Source organism: Penicillium lagena (genome assembly GCF_028827675.1).
Source record: "Penicillium lagena strain IBT 129212 chromosome Unknown utg000002l_segment0_segment0, whole genome shotgun sequence".
Lineage (NCBI taxonomy): Eukaryota > Fungi > Ascomycota > Eurotiomycetes > Eurotiales > Aspergillaceae > Penicillium > Penicillium lagena.
The window spans coordinates 4723268-4742865 of NW_026623223.1; the positions used below are offsets into that span (position 1 = coordinate 4723268).

General features: G+C 51.7%; 7 protein-coding genes across 7 annotated transcripts; 4 read left to right on the forward strand and 3 right to left on the reverse strand.

The window, feature by feature from the left end:
• Nucleotides 1-86: 86 nt before the first annotated feature.
• N7510_004746 (putative transcription factor (Snd1/p100)) lies at nt 87-2806 on the forward strand (the record flags this gene model as incomplete). Its single annotated transcript, XM_056976672.1, has 2 exons — nt 87-224; nt 278-2806. The coding sequence occupies 2 exons, from the start codon at nt 87-89 to the stop codon at nt 2804-2806; spliced, it is 2667 nt and encodes an 888-aa protein (XP_056836628.1).
• A 468-nt stretch (nt 2807-3274) lies between these two features.
• N7510_004747 (SEC14 family lipid-binding protein) lies at nt 3275-4756 on the forward strand (the record flags this gene model as incomplete). Its single annotated transcript, XM_056976673.1, has 3 exons — nt 3275-3706; nt 3771-4145; nt 4202-4756. 3 exons carry the CDS (start codon nt 3275-3277, stop codon nt 4754-4756), a joined length of 1362 nt encoding a protein of 453 aa, XP_056836629.1.
• A 1933-nt stretch (nt 4757-6689) lies between these two features.
• Nucleotides 6690-7739, forward strand: N7510_004748 (sterol desaturase family protein; the record flags this gene model as incomplete). Its single annotated transcript, XM_056976674.1, has 1 exon — nt 6690-7739. The coding sequence occupies one exon, from the start codon at nt 6690-6692 to the stop codon at nt 7737-7739; it is 1050 nt and encodes a 349-aa protein (XP_056836630.1).
• A 694-nt stretch (nt 7740-8433) lies between these two features.
• Nucleotides 8434-11409, reverse strand: N7510_004749 (uncharacterized protein; the record flags this gene model as incomplete). Its single annotated transcript, XM_056976675.1, has 3 exons — nt 8434-8472; nt 8536-10813; nt 10871-11409. The coding sequence occupies 3 exons, from the start codon at nt 11407-11409 to the stop codon at nt 8434-8436; spliced, it is 2856 nt and encodes a 951-aa protein (XP_056836631.1).
• Nucleotides 11410-11693: 284 nt separating this feature from the next.
• N7510_004750 (uncharacterized protein) lies at nt 11694-13438 on the reverse strand (the record flags this gene model as incomplete). Its single annotated transcript, XM_056976676.1, has 6 exons — nt 11694-11832; nt 12014-12588; nt 12641-12693; nt 12843-12975; nt 13040-13293; nt 13354-13438. Coding segments are annotated over 6 exons (1101 nt in total). The 3' UTR covers nt 11694-11831.
• Nucleotides 13439-14180: 742 nt separating this feature from the next.
• Nucleotides 14181-15089, forward strand: N7510_004751 (uncharacterized protein; the record flags this gene model as incomplete). Its single annotated transcript, XM_056976677.1, has 1 exon — nt 14181-15089. One exon carries the CDS (start codon nt 14181-14183, stop codon nt 15087-15089), a length of 909 nt encoding a protein of 302 aa, XP_056836633.1.
• A 1233-nt stretch (nt 15090-16322) lies between these two features.
• N7510_004752 (glycoside hydrolase superfamily) lies at nt 16323-19561 on the reverse strand (the record flags this gene model as incomplete). Its single annotated transcript, XM_056976678.1, has 4 exons — nt 16323-16380; nt 16436-16546; nt 16617-19109; nt 19167-19561. 4 exons carry the CDS (start codon nt 19559-19561, stop codon nt 16323-16325), a joined length of 3057 nt encoding a protein of 1018 aa, XP_056836634.1.
• Between the last annotated feature and the right edge of the window lie 37 nt (nt 19562-19598).

Genomic DNA, 19598 nt, shown 5'->3' on the forward strand with positions numbered 1-19598 from the left:
TCCTCCTTGTTATCTTTTCTCCTTTCTTCTCTTTGTTGCATTTCTCTCATACAATTCCAAGGTAGTGGTGTTCACTTTCTTCTGCAATGACTTTCGAGGCCCGCGTGAAGTCCGTCCTGTCGGGTGACACGGTCGTGCTGTCGAACATCACCAATCCCACCCAGGAGCGCATTCTGAGTCTGGCCTATGTGTCTGCCCCACGATTGAGGCGTGAGGGTGATGAGGTGTGTTCTTTGTTGCAGTCAATTGCACCGGCATTAACTAACCAATTGTCTAGCCCTTCGCCTTCCAATCCCGTGAATTCCTCCGTGAGCTTCTGGTCGGCAAAGTCGTCAAGTTCCAGGTCGCCTACTCGGTCCCTACCGGTGCTAAGCGCGAATATGGGTTCATCAAGCTGCCGGGTTTCGACGCCTCGCTGCCTGACATCAGTGTTCAGGAGGGATGGTCGCGTGTGCGTGAAGAAGCTGGCAAGCGGTCCGACGAGTCTGAGGAGACCTTGAGCCTGCTGGACCGGCTGCGCGCGCTGGAGTCGCTCGCTCAGGATGAGGCCAAGGGTATCTGGGCCGGCTCGGACAAGGGCCAGATCGACACCAGCTATGAGGTGTCAAACCCCCAGACTCTGGTCCAGAAATACAAGGATCAACAGCTAGAGGGAATCGTTGAGAAGGTCCTAAACGGTGACCGGGTGATTCTGCGCATTCTCCTCTCGCCACAGGAGCACGTGCAGACGCTGGTTGCCGTCGCGGGCATTCGGACCCCCGCTGCTCGCCGGACAACAGCAGAGGGCAAAGAACAACCCGGTGAGCCATTTGGTGACGAGGCTCTGCAGTTTGTGGAAACAAGACTGCTTCAGCGCAAGGTCAAGGTCGCCCTGCTGGGCGTCACTCCTCAAGGCCAGCTGGTGGCCACTCTCCTGCACCCCAATGGCAACATTTCCCGCTTCCTTCTTGAGGCCGGACTCGCCCGCTGCCAGGACCACCACTCGACCCTTCTGGGCCCGGACATGGCTCTCCTCCGTCAGGCGGAGCGCACAGCCAAGGATGCTCGAAAGGGACTGTTCGTCAGCCATGTTGCACCCAAGGGCCCTGCTGGCGGGGCGGCGGCAGTAGACTACACTGTCAGCCGGGTGCTGAATGCCGACACGCTCTTCCTTCGCAACAAGGCTGGCCAGGAGAAGAAGGTCAGCATCACTAGTATCCGGCAGCCCAAGCCGTCCGATCCCAAGCAGGCTCCGTTTGCCGCAGACGCCAAGGAGTTCCTGCGTAAGCGGGTGATCGCGAAGAACGTCAAGGTTACTGTGAACGGAAAGAAACCAGCCAACGAGGGCTATGAGGAACGCGAAGTGGCCACTGTCATGCAGGGCAACATCAATGTTGGACTGTCGCTGGTCGAGGCCGGGTATGCCTCTGTCATTCGCCACCGGATGGATGATGATGACCGATCTCCCGATTATGATTCCCTGCTCGCTGCCGAGGCCGAGGCCCAGAAGGAGGGGCGCGGGATGTGGTCGTCCAAGCCGCCCAAGGCCAAGCAGTATCAAGACTACTCGGAGAGCGTGCAAAAGGCCAAGATGGAGCTCGCCCAACTACAGCGGCAGAAGCGCGTTCCGGCCGTAGTTGACTTTGTCAAGTCGGGCTCCCGCTTTACTGTGCTGGTGCCCCGGGACAACGGCAAGCTGACCCTCGTGCTTGGAGGTATTCGCGCGCCCCGGTCTGCGCGCGGACCCACCGATGCCGGCGAGCCGTTCGGCCAGGAAGCCCACGATCTAGCCAACCGCCGTTGCATGCAGCGTGACGTGGAGATTGATGTGGAGACTATTGACAAGGTCGGTGGCTTCATCGGCACATTGTATGTCAACAAAGAGAACTTCACCAAAGTCCTGCTGGAGGAGGGTCTGGCCACTGTGCACGCCTACTCCGCCGAGCAGTCCGGCCATGCGACCGAGTACTTCGCCGCCGAGCAGCGCGCCAAGGAAGCCCGCAAGGGTCTGTGGCACGACTGGGACCCGAGCAAGGAGGCCGAGGAGGCCGAGGAAGCAGATGCTGCTGCCAACGGGACCGGCACCGAGAGCGACGCTGCCCCTACCCAGCGCCGCAAGGACTATCGCGATGTGATGCTCACGCACGTAGACCCAGCCTCGGGAAAACTGAAGCTGCAACAGATCGGCACCGGCACCAGCGCATTGACTGAGCTGATGAGCGCATTCCGGTCCTTCCACCTGAACAAGGCCAACGACACGCCCCTGGCTGGTCCACCCAAGGCTGGTGACTGGGTGGCCGCCAAGTTCAGCGAGGACGGCAACTGGTATCGAGCCAAGGTGCGGCGCAACGATCGCGAGAAGCAGCAGGCTGAGGTGGTGTACATGGATTTCGGCAACTCCGAGTCCCTGCCGTGGTCGACTCTGCGCCCCCTCACCCAGCCGCAGTTCTCCAGCCAGGCCTTGCGCCCGCAGGCCGTCGATGCCGTGCTTTCGTTCCTGCAGTTCCCCGCTGCCCCGGACTACCTGGCCGACGCTGTGGAGTTTGTCGCCCAGCAGGCCTTTGACCGCCAGCTTGTCGCCAATGTGGACCATGTCGACGCTGAGGGCACCCTGCACGTCACCCTCCTCGACCCTGCGGTCTCCAAGAGCCTCGATCAGAGCATCAATGCGGACATTCTGCAGGAGGGCATGGCCATGGTGCCGCGCAAGCTGAAGGCCTGGGAACGCGCTGCGGGCGAGACTCTGTCGAAGCTGCGCGAGATCGAGGACGAGGCCAAGGCGGAGCGCCGTGGGATGTGGGAGTATGGCGACCTGACGGAGGATTGAGAAGTGTGTACATGTAACTATATATTGTACATTCAGCAACTAAAAAAATTCTCGTTTGTTTCTTCATATAAAAATCCCTGACTATTCGCCCTGAAGACTAGGTCGATCTGTTTCACCGTCACCGATTGAGTTTCACAGATCGACTTGTATATCTGATCGGATCTATCAACACCGCGGCAACGGGTATGACATAAGCAGAGGCAAAAGACAAGAAAAGAAGAGAGGGCAGGATAAAAAAAAAAAGGAGACGCTCTATACAACTTTCTGCATAACATAACACCAAATCAGATTGCCGGTGACCGTGCTGATCGCCCGCATGACGCTACGCTAGTGTCTTCCGCCCAAGAAACTCCATTCGGTTTATTTCGTCGACCGCTACTTCCTTCCTTCCTCTGCCCTCGTCTACCTCCGCTCGCTCCTCCACCATCACCAACCAAGATTCTAACGACCCGGGGTCTCCTGTAAAACATGGGTTTTCTCTGGCGGACCAAATCCCACACCAGCCAGACGTCCTCGATCGACGGCTCGCTGGCGCGCACCGCCTCCGCCTCCAAAAACGACCCATCCGCCTCCGCCGACCAGGCCGCTGGCACCGCATGGCTCGCCGGACACCTCAACCACCTCACCCCGGAGCAGGAGGATAAGCTGCGGGAGTTCAAGGATGTCTGCGCCGAGCGCGGATACTATACGCCAGCAGGCCCCGCGGAACAGGACGGAGGTGAGGAGCAGCCGCCGAGCCACGACGATGCGACCATGCTGCGCTTCCTACGGGCTCGTCGCTTCGATGTCGAGGGCGCCTGGGGCCAGTTTAAGGATACGGAGATCTGGCGCAAGGAGAATTCTATTGATTCGCTGTATGAGAATATCGGTGTTGACTCGTACGAGGCTGCGCGGAGGATGGTGAGTGTTTCCTCTGAGTCCTTATGGGAAGGAAAGCGCAGTAGCTGACTTTGGATCGATACAGTATCCCCAATGGACAGGCCGTCGGGACCGCCGCGGTATTCCGGTCTACGTCTTCGAGATCCGTCATCTCAACACCAAGCAAATGGCCGCCTACAACTCAACGATGGCCACCGGCACCCCGGAAACGCACAAGTCGTCCACGGTGCCAGCGCGCCTGCTGAATCTATTTGCGCTGTACGAGAACCTTCTTAACTTTGTCATGCCGCTCTGCTCTGCGCTGCCTCGGCCGAATCCGGAAACCCCCATCGTGACCTCGACCAATATCGTCGATGTGAGCGGCGTCGGTCTGAAGCAGTTCTGGAATTTGAAGAGCCATATGCAGGACGCTAGTGTGTTGGCGACGGCGCATTACCCTGAGACTCTGGATCGTATATTTGTATGGTTTTTCTTTCCGTATCCTTGCGTTGTCCTCCAAACTAATCATTTTTCTAGATCATCGGTGCACCCGCTTTCTTCCCCACCGTCTGGGGCTGGATCAAGCGCTGGTTCGACCCAGTCACCACCTCCAAGATCTTTATCCTATCCGCCTCCGAAGTCAAACCCACCCTCACCTCTTTCATGGATCCCTCCAGTATCCCCAAGTCCTACGGCGGCGAGCTAGACTGGCAGTGGGGCGAGGGACCGAACCTAGATGAGCCCGCACACGAACTGCTTCAGGGCATCGAGCAGCCGCTGGCCGAGGGCGAGACCAGGAAGGGTATTTTGAAGGGTCCAGTGTTGTTCCAGGGTGACAAGATCCAAGTCCTAGGGACGGAGGACGGCAAGGAGCGGAGGATGACCATTCCGGTTCCGGAGCGGAAAGAACAGCAAGAAAAAGAAGAAGATAAAGCGACAACCAATGGTGACACTACTGCAGGTAAGCCAGCTAATGGCGACGTCGCGGACCCCGAACCGGCTAGTATCGCCGATGACAATGAGAAGACCGCCGTCGAGAATATCAACCAGGTGTCGGAGAGTGAGGTCCCAACTGCAACCGCCGCTGCATAGAGCACCCACAAGCCTATACTGCACAGCATATATAATTAGGCAGCAAACTGCAGATGGTCCAGGCCCACGCAGATTCCGACTGACCACCCACTTGAACATACCGAGGCATTTCCTGCACTGAACCTGAATGTGTCTGCCTGTTTTTGTTTGTCTTTCTTCATAGGCATCATTGTATTGCGTTGCTTGTGCATGTGCTTCGTTATAGATCGGTTCTTTTCTTCTCTCGTTTTCCTCTCCCCAACAGTTTTTTGCAGTGGATGTCTCCCTCGGTGGAGCATCATATGAAGAAAGAGCTGCTCCTCTGCTCTTTCTTCCGAGGACTGGCTGTGATTATTAATCCTTCGCATACTCCCACGAAGACCTGCCGGGCGTTCTGGGAGACCTACTTATACGTTTCTGCTGTTTATATTCTAGTTCCCTTTCCTGGCTTGTTCTGCAAGAAGGAACTGTTGATAATAGAATGCGTGGTCCGTCCATTCGGTGTCTAGACAGTTTTGAGTTTTTCTATATGTTTCATACAAGGTTAAGTGCGGTCACGTTATTTATTTTGGAATTTAGCCTTTCCCCACAACTTTCTGGCATCAATACATTATGTATGTGTAGCTTGGAATCCAGGTATCCTTCACGTCATGCCATACCCAGGCTAACCAGAGAGATATGCCAAAGCTCCCGCCCTAAGAATTCTTGACCGGCTATGGCCAAGAACTTTAGACTAGACGGAAAGAAAGTGGCCCCGATCTGCAAGGCCACCCGAAACACTGTTGATGTATGACGGCGTTTTGGCCCCTATTATACCATAAATAACCGCCCATAAGGCGACTAATGTCAGATACGGGGCAATCACATATTATTACTATTTAAAATGATACCTCCTCTCTCCCGCGTTGCTTGCCTTATATGTACCTGATAATTCTCTTTCGTCTCTCAATATTCCACTGTGAGATTCTTCTAGATCGATTACCACCTCACCCAACCTCAAAATGGGTCCTCAACACTTGATTTCGATGTCCCTCGCCCTTTTCCTGGCGTATGGCATCTCACCCAGTCTTGCGGCCCCTGCTTCTCCCAACTCGCCTGTTTCTTGTGAGCTGTGAGTACTTGGCCTCTTCGATGTTGAGCCTTGGCTCTTTGGCTGACCGGTTGTCTTTTCAATAGCGCATGGCCAGATCTAGCGTCAGATCCCTGGTGTATATGCGAAAATGGCGTGAATTTCCTGCCTGGCGATGACGGCAAGTGTCACAGCGTATAGTGACAATAATGTGGATGGTTATTATGGTCGCGTCAAGGAGTTGGCTGGTTCCACCCTCTCTGGCACGGATAGATGTTTCCTCTTGTGTACATTAGTTTTCAATTTTGATACCCAGTGACGAAGGCAGCAATATATCTCTCTCTACCTTTGATATGTCTATTCTTATTTCTCTGGACTACACCCGGCGGAGATATACTGCCCGCCGGCCAATTAGAGCAGCGTTGCTGTCGCACAGTCACGTGGCAACCAGGGGCAGGCACATACGCCATGCACGACTGTCAGTTGATCGTTATCGTCGATAGAGTCGTCATGTCATGATGATGGATTCACCCGAGTCCTTCTGTGACCACCACCAATCCCAACCGGGATCGGCCTGTCAGGCAACCATGTTGAGCCCTGCGAGCACAGACGGGGAGAGCGACAACCGTTCCAATCCGGGAATTGTTGGGAATCCCAGAATCAGATGCGATCGACGTCATTCCTATTCGAGCAATGTCCTCGGCTCGTTCTTGCCCTTATTCATGTGTGGGCGTGTGAAGCGAGAACCCAAGTGGATCATCACATGGTGCCGAGCACAAACTGGGGGATGCGATCGACAGCCCCAGAGCCCATTTAAACCCACCCGCCACCCCAGTCGGTCCGGGGGACAAAAGTGAAGATTTTACACTGGCACAACCCGCAACCATGAGCGCGCAACTGCGGAATCCAGCCGACTCTATGAAGTCTACCTGGCGGACCCAAAGCCGGTCCGAATGGTCGGTCTTTCACTGGTTCTACGAACTGCTCGGCATCCACCCAGAACATCTCGACAAGGAAGTGCCCGTGCATGAGAAAGAGACACCCATCCCCTACGTGCCGGACTGGTCGATGCACCGCTGGGTGTTGTGCCATGCCGCAATCCCGCTTATTCTGCATCAGACCTACATCCAATACACCGGCCGCAACCTCGGCGTCATCGCGGCCATGGTCCTCTATAGCTTGGCCTTCAAGGCCATCGCCATCCACGAGCTGCACGTCCTCCGGCGCCTCGGCCACACCCACGGCTTCCTCGACGGTGACAAGCACGCCCGTGACGGTGTCCCTGACGTCGGCGTCGCCAAGGTCGTGCGCTCCCTGCTCTCAACCTCGACCTTCCGCCCTATGTTTACCGTCTTCCTCGCCTACCGCACAAACCAAGGCCCGGATTCAATCAACTGGTTCTGGCTGCCTCTCGAGGCAGGACTGTACGGCATCATCCTCGACTTCTGGTTCTACTGGTACCACCGGCTGATGCACGACATTGACGGGCTGTGGAAGTACCACCGTACCCACCACCTGACGAAGCACCCGAACCCGCTCTTGACGCTTTACGCCGACCTAGAGCAGGAGTTCTTCGACATCGCCGGCGTACCGCTGGCGACCTACTTCTCAATGAAGGCCATGGGCATGCCGATGGGCTTCTACGAGTGGTGGATCGGCCACATGTACGTCGTCTACGCCGAGCTGGCGGGCCACAGCGGCCTTCGTGTCCACGCCGTCCCGCCGAATATTTTCAGCTGGGCGCTGCGCCTCTTCAACGCTGAGCTTGTCATCGAAGACCACGATCTGCACCACCGCAAGGGCTGGAAGAAGAGCCATAACTACGGCAAACAGACTCGTCTCTGGGACCGCATCTTTGGCACTTGCTACGAGCGCATTGAGTCCGTGCCTGAGAATGTCGACTATGTCAATACCTCGCCTATGCCCTTGTGGTGAGGGGAGGTGATCTTTGGACATAGATATAACGGACTTCCTATACATTTTTTCTTTATTTGCTTCACAAAATATGTACATGAGCGCTGGAGGTGCTTTGGTTGATTTTTGAATTTCCGAGATACCATGGTGGATTTGATGCTGAAAGAGTATCCTACTCTCGATACAAATGACTGAACGAATGATTCCCCACACGGTCCACGGCTTCTGTCTTTTCCTTAAGATATCGAGAATGGGTAGCCTGTACGACTGTTTTCATAACTATACGTTATTTTTCCCTAGAATAAATGCGAAGAATCTAGAAGAAATGTTGGCACTTTGTCTATTCAAGAGTATTACGAAGAACCTGAGTGATGTCATGGTAGGTTTTCTACCACTAGAGCCAAGTAAGTGTTACAAGTTTAGAGCCTCTTGGCCGGCGATCAACGCATTTCGTCATGTCAGGCGCGACTCGTGAATCATACGAAAACTACACGGCCTTGATCATCAGACCGTGGCAAATGTCTTTACCCAACTATCGGCCGTGGGATGGGAGGCCATCCACCAATGAAAGGTACAGTCAAACGGAGGCAATTAATTAGTTTCACAATTCAGACATTCTTCACGCTGTGGTTGCTGTGATTTTGTCTTTGGTTTGGTCTCAAAAGAAGTTACAGGTATATTATCAAATGAAAAGAAATCAACCTCTTCCAATAATCTAGGCCTTCCAAAGCATGTTGATTTGTTTCTTCCGAGTCTAGGAAATAATGGGTCAGCAGGAGCACAATAAAATCGGACAGGAAGACAAGAAAACACTCACAATAGGAGCCACAATCGCGACACCCACCCCCAGTGCCATGACCGTGAGAAGCAGCTGCACCTTTGAGAAGCTCTTTCCAAGAATATCAAAAGCCTGGCTAGGCGTAGCACGAGTGCCAAAGATATCGCCGCCAAAGGCAAAGACAAGGCTCGTGCTTTCCAGTAGGGTGGGGCTAGATAGCACAGTCGTAATACCTGAGACGTCACGGCTGTGAGAGAGAAACCATTTGCCTTCAAAGTTGAGGAAGGGTGCGTAGCGGAATAGACCTTCTTCGGCCTCGGCGGTGGTAGGGTCGCGGTCGACGGGACGACGCGGGTCCAGGACAGGGCGCGGGATACCAATGACGGAATTTGAGGATGGGAGAGTACAAAGCAGCAGGCGGGTGGTGATGCCCTGCCGGGTTTGGGTCACAGCCATGTGAGAGATGGGCTCGGGGATGATGAAGGCCTGGGATTCAACGTGCGGAAGCGGGAGGCCGTCCACGCTGCTGCTGTGAAGGCTGGAATAGTTGCCAGCTGAGTCCAAGGCACCGCGGTCATTGGCGAAAGGAGATTCGTAGAGCTCAGAAATGATGAGCTGATAACCCTTAGAAGACCTTTCGCTGGAGATGTCGCCCCAGAACGAGTAGGCGAACCAGTTCTCGGACATGGCGGAAGCAATCGGCTGTGCCGTGTCGACACCCTTTTGCGTAGTCGCGTGAAGAACTTTGCCGGAGACCCCATCCAGCAGGTAGAAGCTGGCAGTATGGTCTTTCTCGCTGATGGAGGTTATCAGCGCCAAGTTGGGGTTGAGATATTTGTACAGTACGGATCGATCCCCAAGGACCTTGCCAATTGAGGCAACTGGGTCCTGTGCTGGGCGAGCTGTTGCCCGGATTACCTTCTGGCCCACGGGGGGAACAAACTCCCACACGGGAGACTTGTTATCTTGAGCAAGCCAACCCAAAACACGGCCATCAGCGCTGGTAGTCACCAGGAACCCATCTTTATCCTCAAATGAGGCAGCTGGTGTGCCATCTTCACGGATACCCAGGGTCACCGGCAAGGGCGACGATTCGATATCCACCACAGCAATTGAGTGGATCTTGACATTGGTGGGAGGGGTACGCGTAATGATATCTCCCGTCGAGATATTCACGGACACGGAACTTCCGTCGTCGGGGTAGATAGTCGCAACACCTGGTCGAGTCACGATGGCTTTCACATTCCACGCTGCGGCCTCGGCCACCTTGACGCTCCACGAGACCTTGCCCTGTTTTCCAGTATTCAGAGCATAAACACGGCCATTCTCCGTAGCCAGGATGACAGACTTAGAGACTCCAAAACTGTCCAGATTGGTTACTTCATCTGTCAGCAGGCTGCTGAAGATCCGCTTTGGCAGCTCTTTCAGCCAGTCGGGCAGATGTTGGAGGTCTCGCAGATGGCGCTTCACTCTGTGGATGTAGGCACCATGCAAGCTTTCGTGGCCCTCAACTTCCAACTCATGCACCAGGTCCTCCTGAACGTCTGCTTCCGCGAAGGCGGCTGCCATGGTCCCGATGAGCGCTTCGTGCCGAGTCCATTCCGCCTGTCCGTTGCGTATGAGTTGCCAGTCGCCAGATTCCAGGAGCGTAGCCGATCGAACAGCCACAGAGCTTCCTCTGGAAACAACCTCTGCTACCGCATTCAATGCAAGATCAGATGAAGACGACTGCAGAACCCAACGGTTCAAAATGCCATGTGAAGCAGAGGAAACAACCACTACTTCAGAATCGGTGATCCGGGTGAAGTACACATTGGCATCGATACTGCTTGTCGCAACTGTAGACTGGCCCAGTAGATAAGGAAGTTGGTAGGCCTTGTTCACATTGGACGATTTCAAATCCACATGGTACACCTCCGCCCATGCGCCAGTAGCAGTCGCGTAGTGGATCAAGAAATGCGGAAGGGAGTTAAGCTTATGCGGAGCATGGACGGTAATCCTCTTGATCTCTTCGCCAGAGGTATTGTCAACGGTGACCGAGTTGACCTGCTTGGTGCCAATGACATTAACCTTCACCGTCTTCTGGGACTTGTCTGCCCAAACGATCAAGGGGGAGGCGGTATTGGCGCCCACGAAAAGAACAGACTCCGAAGTGGCCACGTCGTTCTCCGAGTTCAGGGTCAGCTGGCGAGTCTGTCGGCCTGTCACCGGATCCAAAGCCGTCACCTTGATCTTGTAACCCTTCAACAGGGCCGACTGGAGCGAGATGTAGAAAACTTCGGTAGAAGAAGACGACACTTGGAAAGGGACGTCGCCACTAGCAAAAGAAAGGTTCAATCAGCACTGGCCGGTCAACATCCTAGCACAAACCAACCTGTCATCTTTGTACTCCCACTTGACATTTCCTGATTCTGCACCCATCCGTCTGACAATACCGGTGCCCTCGGCTGCCAACAGCGCAATCGAGTCTTTCGAGTCGGACTTGGCACTGGCATCCTGAAGCGCCAGCAGCTCCAAGTCCGCGACAACCCCATCCGTAAACTGGTTCTCCCAAATCAACTTGCCGTCATTTGCACTCCACGATGACACGTATCCGCCCGCAGCACCGACCACCGCATTGTTTCCATCTTCGCCGCGTAGGAAACCCGCTGCAGATCCAGCCGAGCGTGAGAGATTCTGCCGCCAGAGCAGCGACCCATCACGGGGGTTGACAGCGCCGATGGTCAGTCTATCGGATATCGTGTAGAGTAGCGAGGCATTGGAGGCGGAGGGTGGTTTCAGGAAGAAGGTCGAGTCGGGGGAGGGCGTGCCGACGAGAGCATGGTGGAAGTCGATGTGATTGATCTCGTCAGGATAGATGGCCGCCGCAGGGGCCGCCCATGCGGCCAGAAAAAGTGCGGCCTGGAGTCGCATTATGGGCGTCGCTCTTATAGAAGGGGCATTGAAGAGCGCGAGGCGTTGAAGGGCAGAAAGGGGGGAGGAGGAAGCGGTGCCGTCGGGATTGTTGATGCGATGGTGTCAAACCTAAGTGAAGGCGGTGATGCCGATTGGACTAGTGTTGACCATCCAGTTTGACCACCAAAATAATTCTGATTTTAGTTATTCGTCTTGTTATAATTGAGAATCTCAAAATGCTACATTTCTCTAATGAACCATTAGTCTATTAACCTGGAACTTGTTATATGGCAGAACGTTCACTACAGTGCCTCTGTTGCAATCTTATCCCTTTCTTCCCATCCATGGCCGAGATCTGATAGAAAAGCTGCCATCTCTTGTACTGTTCTGCGAAGGTCATACCGAGGCTCAAGTGCTAGCGGAAGCAGGCCCCAAGCAGCTCTAGAGCCAGTTATTAAGTTGATGCCAATGCCTCAAGATTGAAAGCATATTAAATCGTGATGGTGACGAAGAAGTTCAAGATTCTGCGCTATCAAATTGACCAATATAGCCCATCCACGCCTAGAATAATAGTCTCCTAACCAACCCGTCAGATGCCACTACCCAGTCAAATCGGACTCACTACGAATCAGCAGTGGTCCAAATGACCGTTCCAGCTGCGTTCGCAATCTCAATCCATGGAGATTCATTCAAGAAAGTCAAAGTATGGCCTTCGTTTGTTGTCCCAGAAGACCACTGCGCCACCCCGTCCACATACGTGACAAAATTCCCATCGCCCTGGAACTCACAGGTGCACGTGCTGGTGGTGCTGCAGGCAGAATCTGTATGCCCAGAGGACCACTCGACGACGGCGGTGCCAGTCGCAGTATTGTACACTACAATATTATTGTCGCCTTGGTATGAGGTGTATATATTGCCATGAAGGTTGGCAAGATCCTCATTAACCCCGACATTGAGCTCATTCAGTCCGTATGTAACCGACGTCGGGAGCAGGGGCGTAGTGCAGATGAAGTTGGTTGAGTTGGCCGATGCGGCGACAAAGCCAGACTGCAGACTGTTGGTACCTGTGAGACCGGCCGGGTAGTACGCGAGATGGGCACTCTCGCTCCACAACGCCTTGGTTGCCGCGTTGCAGGAATTCGAATCCGAGTAACCAGAGCTCGGGCTGTTCACTCCAGACACATCGTTTCCAGTAATCTGTTATACCCATTAACGAACTAGTTCATCGGCTCCATGTAACAAAGCCTACCGTGAGACCACCCGTCCAGCCATTGATGGCAATAGCAAAAGGGAAGGTTTCCGCTGAATGTATTGTCCGAGATGGTTGCTGGTCCTTGCAAGGGGGCATTATCATTGAAAGACCAGGCATATGCACCGATGGCAATCCCGACGTTGAACATCTTTTTTTCCCGTTATGGTATTCCCCGTCACGACAACACCATCATAACTACCGCTGTAGAGATAGTCGACCATGTTGATCCCACCGAAGCCCGAATCCGTGGTGGAGGAAATAATGGTGTTGTCTTTGACGGTTGTCTTGGGAGCTCCGAACAAGACAATTCCTCCATCAGTACTACCGTTGACCTAAAGACAGGTCGATCAATATAATGAAGTACAAAAGGACTGGGGGAGAGCAGAGGCACCATACCAAATTATTCTCGATAAGAGAATTTTCACAAGCAAACGAGATACCATCCGCCCATTGAGACACACCAGTGGAGCTAAGGCCCTCATTTCCGCAAGGGCCGATGTTATTATTGCTGATTGTCACGTTTGTGCAGGGATTAGAAGTGCCCGACTGAAGCAGGTGAAGGCAACTCCATCCACGAGTGTTCTTGGAAACGATGTTCGATACAATGATCCCGTTACTGTTTTGGCCAATGTCGATATTGGCACCTCCATCTGTTACAAGTTTGTCAGCGTGCAGTTTGAGAACTTGGTTTGATATTTATAATTACGTACCTTCAACCAGCCCTAGGGTAGGACGAAGCCCGTCAAGCTGAATGTTCAATATACGAAGGTAGTCGTATCCGTACCCAGTGATCATTGTAGTAGTATTAGTACCCGAGGCAGGCTGAATAATTGCCCGAGTGTCATCAGTGGGATAGCCCTCTGTGGAGATCTCCTGGTTCGAGGCCGTGAATGTAATTGGCCCAGAAACGGCGATGGTAGCACTCGCACAGAGCTGAACGATGGTCCCTTCACCACCGGAAGAGAATAGATTATTTATGGTTGTTTGATCCCCGGAAGATATACAGGAAGCCGACACGAAACCCAAAGAGGCAAGCAAGAGAATAGAACTTGCTTTGAAAGCCATGTTGACAATAAACCCGGAGAAAAATTAAGTAGAGAGGGTGCTTAGCAGTGGAGGATACTCCAGAAAAACAAGTCAGGACGGACGTTGTGGCTTTTATAGTATTTCCATTCCCTACCCCTACAAATCGGTCTCGTTAAGATCGAACGCACGGTTCCAGATAAATTGAATTACACCACAACGCTAGGTGACGGTAAATCGGGCGCCAAAAAGGGTGATTTTGCTTTGACCCCTTCCCCCAGGTTACTTGGGCTCCCCCTTTTAACAAATTGGTACTAGCGTGGAATATAGTGTACTTTTCTTTGTAACCTCAAATTTACCCGCCAACTAACTTCGTCGCCTTCTCCTTAGCATTGTTTGTCGACTCCTGACCAACAGGAAGCAGCACAGATCTTTGAAGAGCCTTCTAAGGCAAGTCCACTACTCTTTGATAAGTGACTATTGGCAATGTCTAACATCTAATAGTTAGATAAAGATGGCTCAGACGGAGTCTAATGAAGATACCCCACGTCCTTACGATGTGAAGTTCAGTTGGAGAGCGGCTATATTTGCAGTGCTGTTGGCTGGGAGATATTTTGGGGTCGCCGACGCGAAAGGTGTTATTGAGCAATGCCTCTCACAGGAAGGCGATGGCAGAATCTGCGGATTGCGCATATTCGGTACCATCTGCGCACTATCTCTTACATGCTTCGTAGGGTACATCGTCGGATCTATCGCCGGACGTATTACCTACAATGTGAGGTTTAATTGGAGGGCGGCAGCATTCGCAGTGCTATTATACGGAAAATATTTCGCGGGCACCGATGAGAAAAACATCATTGACCAATGCATGTCACAGGAAGGCGACGACGGAAAGTGCGGAGTGCAATTAATCAATATCCTCTTGGCACTATATTCTACGTGCTCCGCCGGATATTTGTTTACATTTCTCGTTGCACCTTTCGGCAGAGACCAAAGCGTGAAGCTCAGTTGGAATGTGACTATATTTGTGACTATATTCGCGATGTTATCGTACGTCCTATATTCCGGGGTTGTTGACGATGTCGTAGCCGTCGTTATCCAATGCATCTCCAGGGAAGGTGAGGGCGGAGAGTGTGGAGGGCAAATAATTAGAACTGTTTCTACGCTGCTCCTTACATACTTCGTCCCACTTATTGTCGGAGATCTTCCGAGGTATCCTACCTTCCTATATCATCAGATACTGAGGCTTTTGGCTAATGTTGTGTCTAGAATCTTGTCAATCATTTCTAGAATCTTGTCAGTCACGGCTTCGGGACTAGAAGCGATGGCGACGAACTTACGTGCAGCTTCGAGGAACGCGAACGAAAACCCGGATGAATCTATCACATCTCATCAGATGGACTCAAGGGATTATCTCGCTTAACTTAGAGTTTCTATTCGTGGAGCTATCTAATTTTCTTTAGTTGATTTATCACTATCTAGCCATAGAGACAGGCGAATGCCAATAGGACTTGGGGATAGCAAGTTGTCTTATTAGTTGTGCTTGCTCTATTGACCTAGTTAAGAATTGGAAAGAGACGCTTAGGTTCCTAGAGATATTCTATATAACATGAACTTCTAACCAAGGAATTCAATGATTGTTGTCCTAGCCATTAACTGCCCTAGACACTCTTAATTCAGGCTATCTGCATAAAAGATTTTTTTACAAGATTCTATGGGTTTTTACCGTATCATAACAATGATTCATCTGTTACTATCAGCCGGTGCCCTGAAACGAAGTGAGAGTTTTATCCTGCATATTGAACAAACTTAATGTTAATATATGATGATCTTTAGGCTAAAAGCAAAGCACACTAGTTTTCAACTTATGGTGACGTACTACTGTTGATGCAATATATCGCACCTACTATGTGACTTGGGGTACATCGCTTAGATGCATTACTTGCTCACCAAATACCCTTACGGGAAGTTCCTCCGGTCGCAGGATGAAAGCCCAACTTAAAGTGATGTTCTGCTCCTGGCCTGCCGTCCTTCGCAACGATTTATTAACGCATGGTTATCTTATCAAATGCTTCATTGCTTAGCCTACTATTATTGCTAAGTAGGAAGAATTTCAGGCAGACGCCACTAGGATAGCAATTTGATGTCAAATCAAATGATATGCAAAGATACACGCGGATGTAATTACTAGAATTACAAGCGACAAGACCAATTGCCGATAGGCTCGGAGGGTCAACTTAGGTCATGCGGTGAAACTAAGAGTTGCTACCCTATAGGAGCTAGTGACTTAGTCTATTTTTTTGCATATCAGTTTACCAAGAAGCGGAAACCTTGATTGATCAGAACGAAATTGATTGTTTAGACTTCATTACAGAACTCGCATATATTCAGTGTTTTTATTAGTGCTACTCATAGATGTCAACGATGAAAATTGTACTTGTTGTGTGCACGAAGTCAGCAGACATTCACATATCATTTTGCTGTCAGTGATCCTACAGCAACAGAAATCTGACAGTTCCTTTCTGCTTGCTCTGGCCATAACTTTAAGAATGAGACTAATGGAAGTTTCCGACCCAGATTGATACTGAAAAGGAGCAGAAGGATCTCGATCAACCGCTCACATGGATTTAGTGAGGTTGCATCTTTGCCCTTGTGTCTACGAAGTCGTAGCAGGCTCGAGCACGGTAGGCACGGAGGCGTTGAAGACGCTGAGGCTATAGATTTGTGAGTTTTGATGTACATTAGTAGGTGCAACTGGACAGGACTTACTACGAAGAGGCTCCACAGAACTCATATGAGTCTCCAGGACAAGGGAAATTGCACAAAATGTCACTAACTGGAGTCGCTGTAGTACTGAAAGAGTCACCACAGAAGCATTGACTAGGAATTCATTGAACATATGTTAGCCTTTGTTATCGCAACATTTTTAGGAACTTAGGAGTAAACATACTTCTTCTTGACGCCAGAGTATTGATGGCCCAGATCAGCACATGTGTTCACACATAGCTGAGGATAATTAGAAGCTCCCGAACTCGGTAATGGTGCAGAAACTGACAGCGTCTTCTGAGCAGAGGGGTAACAGCCCAGGTACTCAGAAGCGGTGATGTTGGAAAGTTCCGTCGGGAACGCATCGATCAGTTTCTTGTCACCAGTCAAAGTGAAGCTGAAGCTAATCTTGGAGTCGTAATCCAACATCAAGGTATAATCTCCTGGGTAAACATATCGATTACCGTCCACATCCGTCCGAGCAATATTGTCGAGAGTGAGAGAGAATGTCAGCTTCTTTGTTGAGCCGACCGGAATACTGTGCAGGCGACCATAGGCAGCCAACTCCTTTTTAGGATATGGCGACGGTCCTCCGTTTTTGGTTGAGATAAAGAGCAGGCCAACATAGTCGGAAGCGAGATTAGCCTTCCCTCCTGTGTTCTTGACATTGACGGAGATATCAATAAATGGTTCTAAATCTAGGTATGGCCCCTCGAAACTGGTATAAGAAGGCCAGTCAAGAAGCTCCGGGTTGGACGCAGCTTGTTTTTTGTGTCGTTTTTCGGAGGATCCCAGAGATCCGATGTTGTAACGCGTCGCTGGTTTCGATGCCCATGATACGGAGAAATTGGTATAGTGCAACCCGTACCCGAATGGAAAAATTGGTGTTCCCGTGTACCAGACGAAGGTGCGACCAGGCGAGCCTTCGACAGGGCGCAGGTTCATGTCGAACAAACTCACTTCATTAATATAATCCCCTGGGTATTGAGTGACAGGCAATCTACCAGCAACAGACTGGACGCCAGTGATGACATCGTAAATGGCAGAACCTCCATCCTGTCCAGGATATCCCGCCCAAAGAAGGCCATTGACGCCCGTATTATTCAGAAGGCTGCTATCATCAACCTGACCACCTCCAAGTTGGACCACAATGAGTGTTTTGCCGAGTGCTGAAAGCTCCTGGATCAGATCGAGCTGATTGCCTGGCCACTCAATTGTTGTACGGTCAAAACCTTCAGATTCAATAGTCAGGTCAATGCCTCCAACATATATGATATAATCGGAATCCTTCGCCGCGTTGATAGCAGCACTGAAATTAGCCGTGCTGGTCGTATTGGTAAGAGTTCCAATTTCATATTGCACGCCTGACGCCTTATTCTGGATTGCCTGGACCGGAGTGACAAAGTAGGGAGGTGTCCCATAATAATCGCCTTGCATTTGAGTGGTAGCATTCGCCATAGGTCCGATGACGACAACATTATTCAGTGCTTTTGGTAGCGGCAAGGTGCCATCATTCTTTAATAGAACGATGCCCTCCACCGCAGATTGATAAGTGAGCTGCTGAGATGCCTCAGTATTGACGTCTGCCCAAGAGTATGAGGCGTACTCTGCGGGATCATCAAAATACCCGGCCTGGAGAAGGGATGAATATGCACGTGTCAGTGCTTGGTCCAGAGCTCTCTCTGTGGTCAAATTGGTCGGAATGGATTCGTTCAAAAAGTCATAGGCCACCGGTCCGCAGTCGATGTCGGTGCCAGCATTGAGGGCAATCGCGGCAGCCTGAGCCATGCCATCGACATAGAAATGGGGGTCGTAGATATTGTAAACAGCACCACAATCGCCAATGACCACATTTTGTGGCTCAGAGAAGCCCCAGTGTTCGCGGACGACGTTCTGCAACAGATATCGGTTTCCGCAGGATGGAATACCGTTGACAGCATTGTATGAACACATGACAGCGCCAGCCTTCGCGTCTCTAACGCAAGTTTTAAACCCAAGCGAATAATACTCGGCCAGATCCTGCTGCGTAGGGTTCAGGTCATTACCATTTCTACCGGTTTCAATGTCGTATGCAGCATAGTGCTTGCAGGTGGCGATGATTTTCTTGTATTGGGGGTTCAAGCCACCTTGGAGTCCTGGGACTAGGTTCTTCACGTAGTTTTGGATCACAAGCACTGCTTCGCCTGGAGTTTCCATTCCTCTTCCCCATCGTGGATCTCGATACCCATTAAGGTTGGGAGTCATATACGAGAGACTGGCGTATCCACCATTGACAAAGGCTCGGGCTTCTGTTGCGATAACCGATGCAATTTCACCAGTCAAAGGATCATCAAATGAAGCAGCAATGGATAACGGCATTGGGAAGCTGGTGGCAGAGCTGAAGTTAACCCCCAATGGGGTCTGGAAACGGACTCCAGTGCTGTCAGCGACGCCGTGAAGCCCCTCGCTGTCCCATTGGTAAGATGGAAGTCCAAGCCTCGGAACGCCAGAAGCTGAACCTTGTACATTGTTGATCTTCTCCTGCAAGGTCAGACTGCTGACAAGAGCGGCAGCTCGGTCGCCCACGCTGAGGGAAGTATCGCAAACGCTGTTGGAACACAGGGGGTCACGGGAGCAGTCGGGCAGTGTAGGATTATAATTGCCCGTGCTGGGATTAGATATTTGGTAGACATCAATGCTGTCCAATTGATGTTTGTCAGCTAACGAAGGACTTCGCACTTGCTATAAAACTCACCGACCGCTTGCTCCACAGAATTCACTTGCGTTTCCAGGACAAGGTGTGTCACATTGACTAGCGTTGACCTGAGTTCCGGAGATGGAACCATAATTGACGGGCGGTTGGCTGCTACAGAAACATTGGGTGGTAAATTCCACTCCAGCGTAGCTGTATCCAGCTAGACCGCATTGATTGGCACAGGACTGAGGGGTGTTCTCTTCCAAGTCACCCAGCTGCGTCCCGAGTGTACGTTCATCAGCGTTGTCCGTGAAACAACCGACAAACGTGGTACTGGCAGCATATTCAGGCAAGCATGTCGTCCTTGCTATCAATTGTGATGGATGTCTCGAGGGAATTGCCTGGACAGAACCAGCAAACAAAAGAGTGCGTAAACCGAAACTGGAGAAATGCATCGCGGTCCGGTTCTTTGCACATAAATCAGGTCACTGC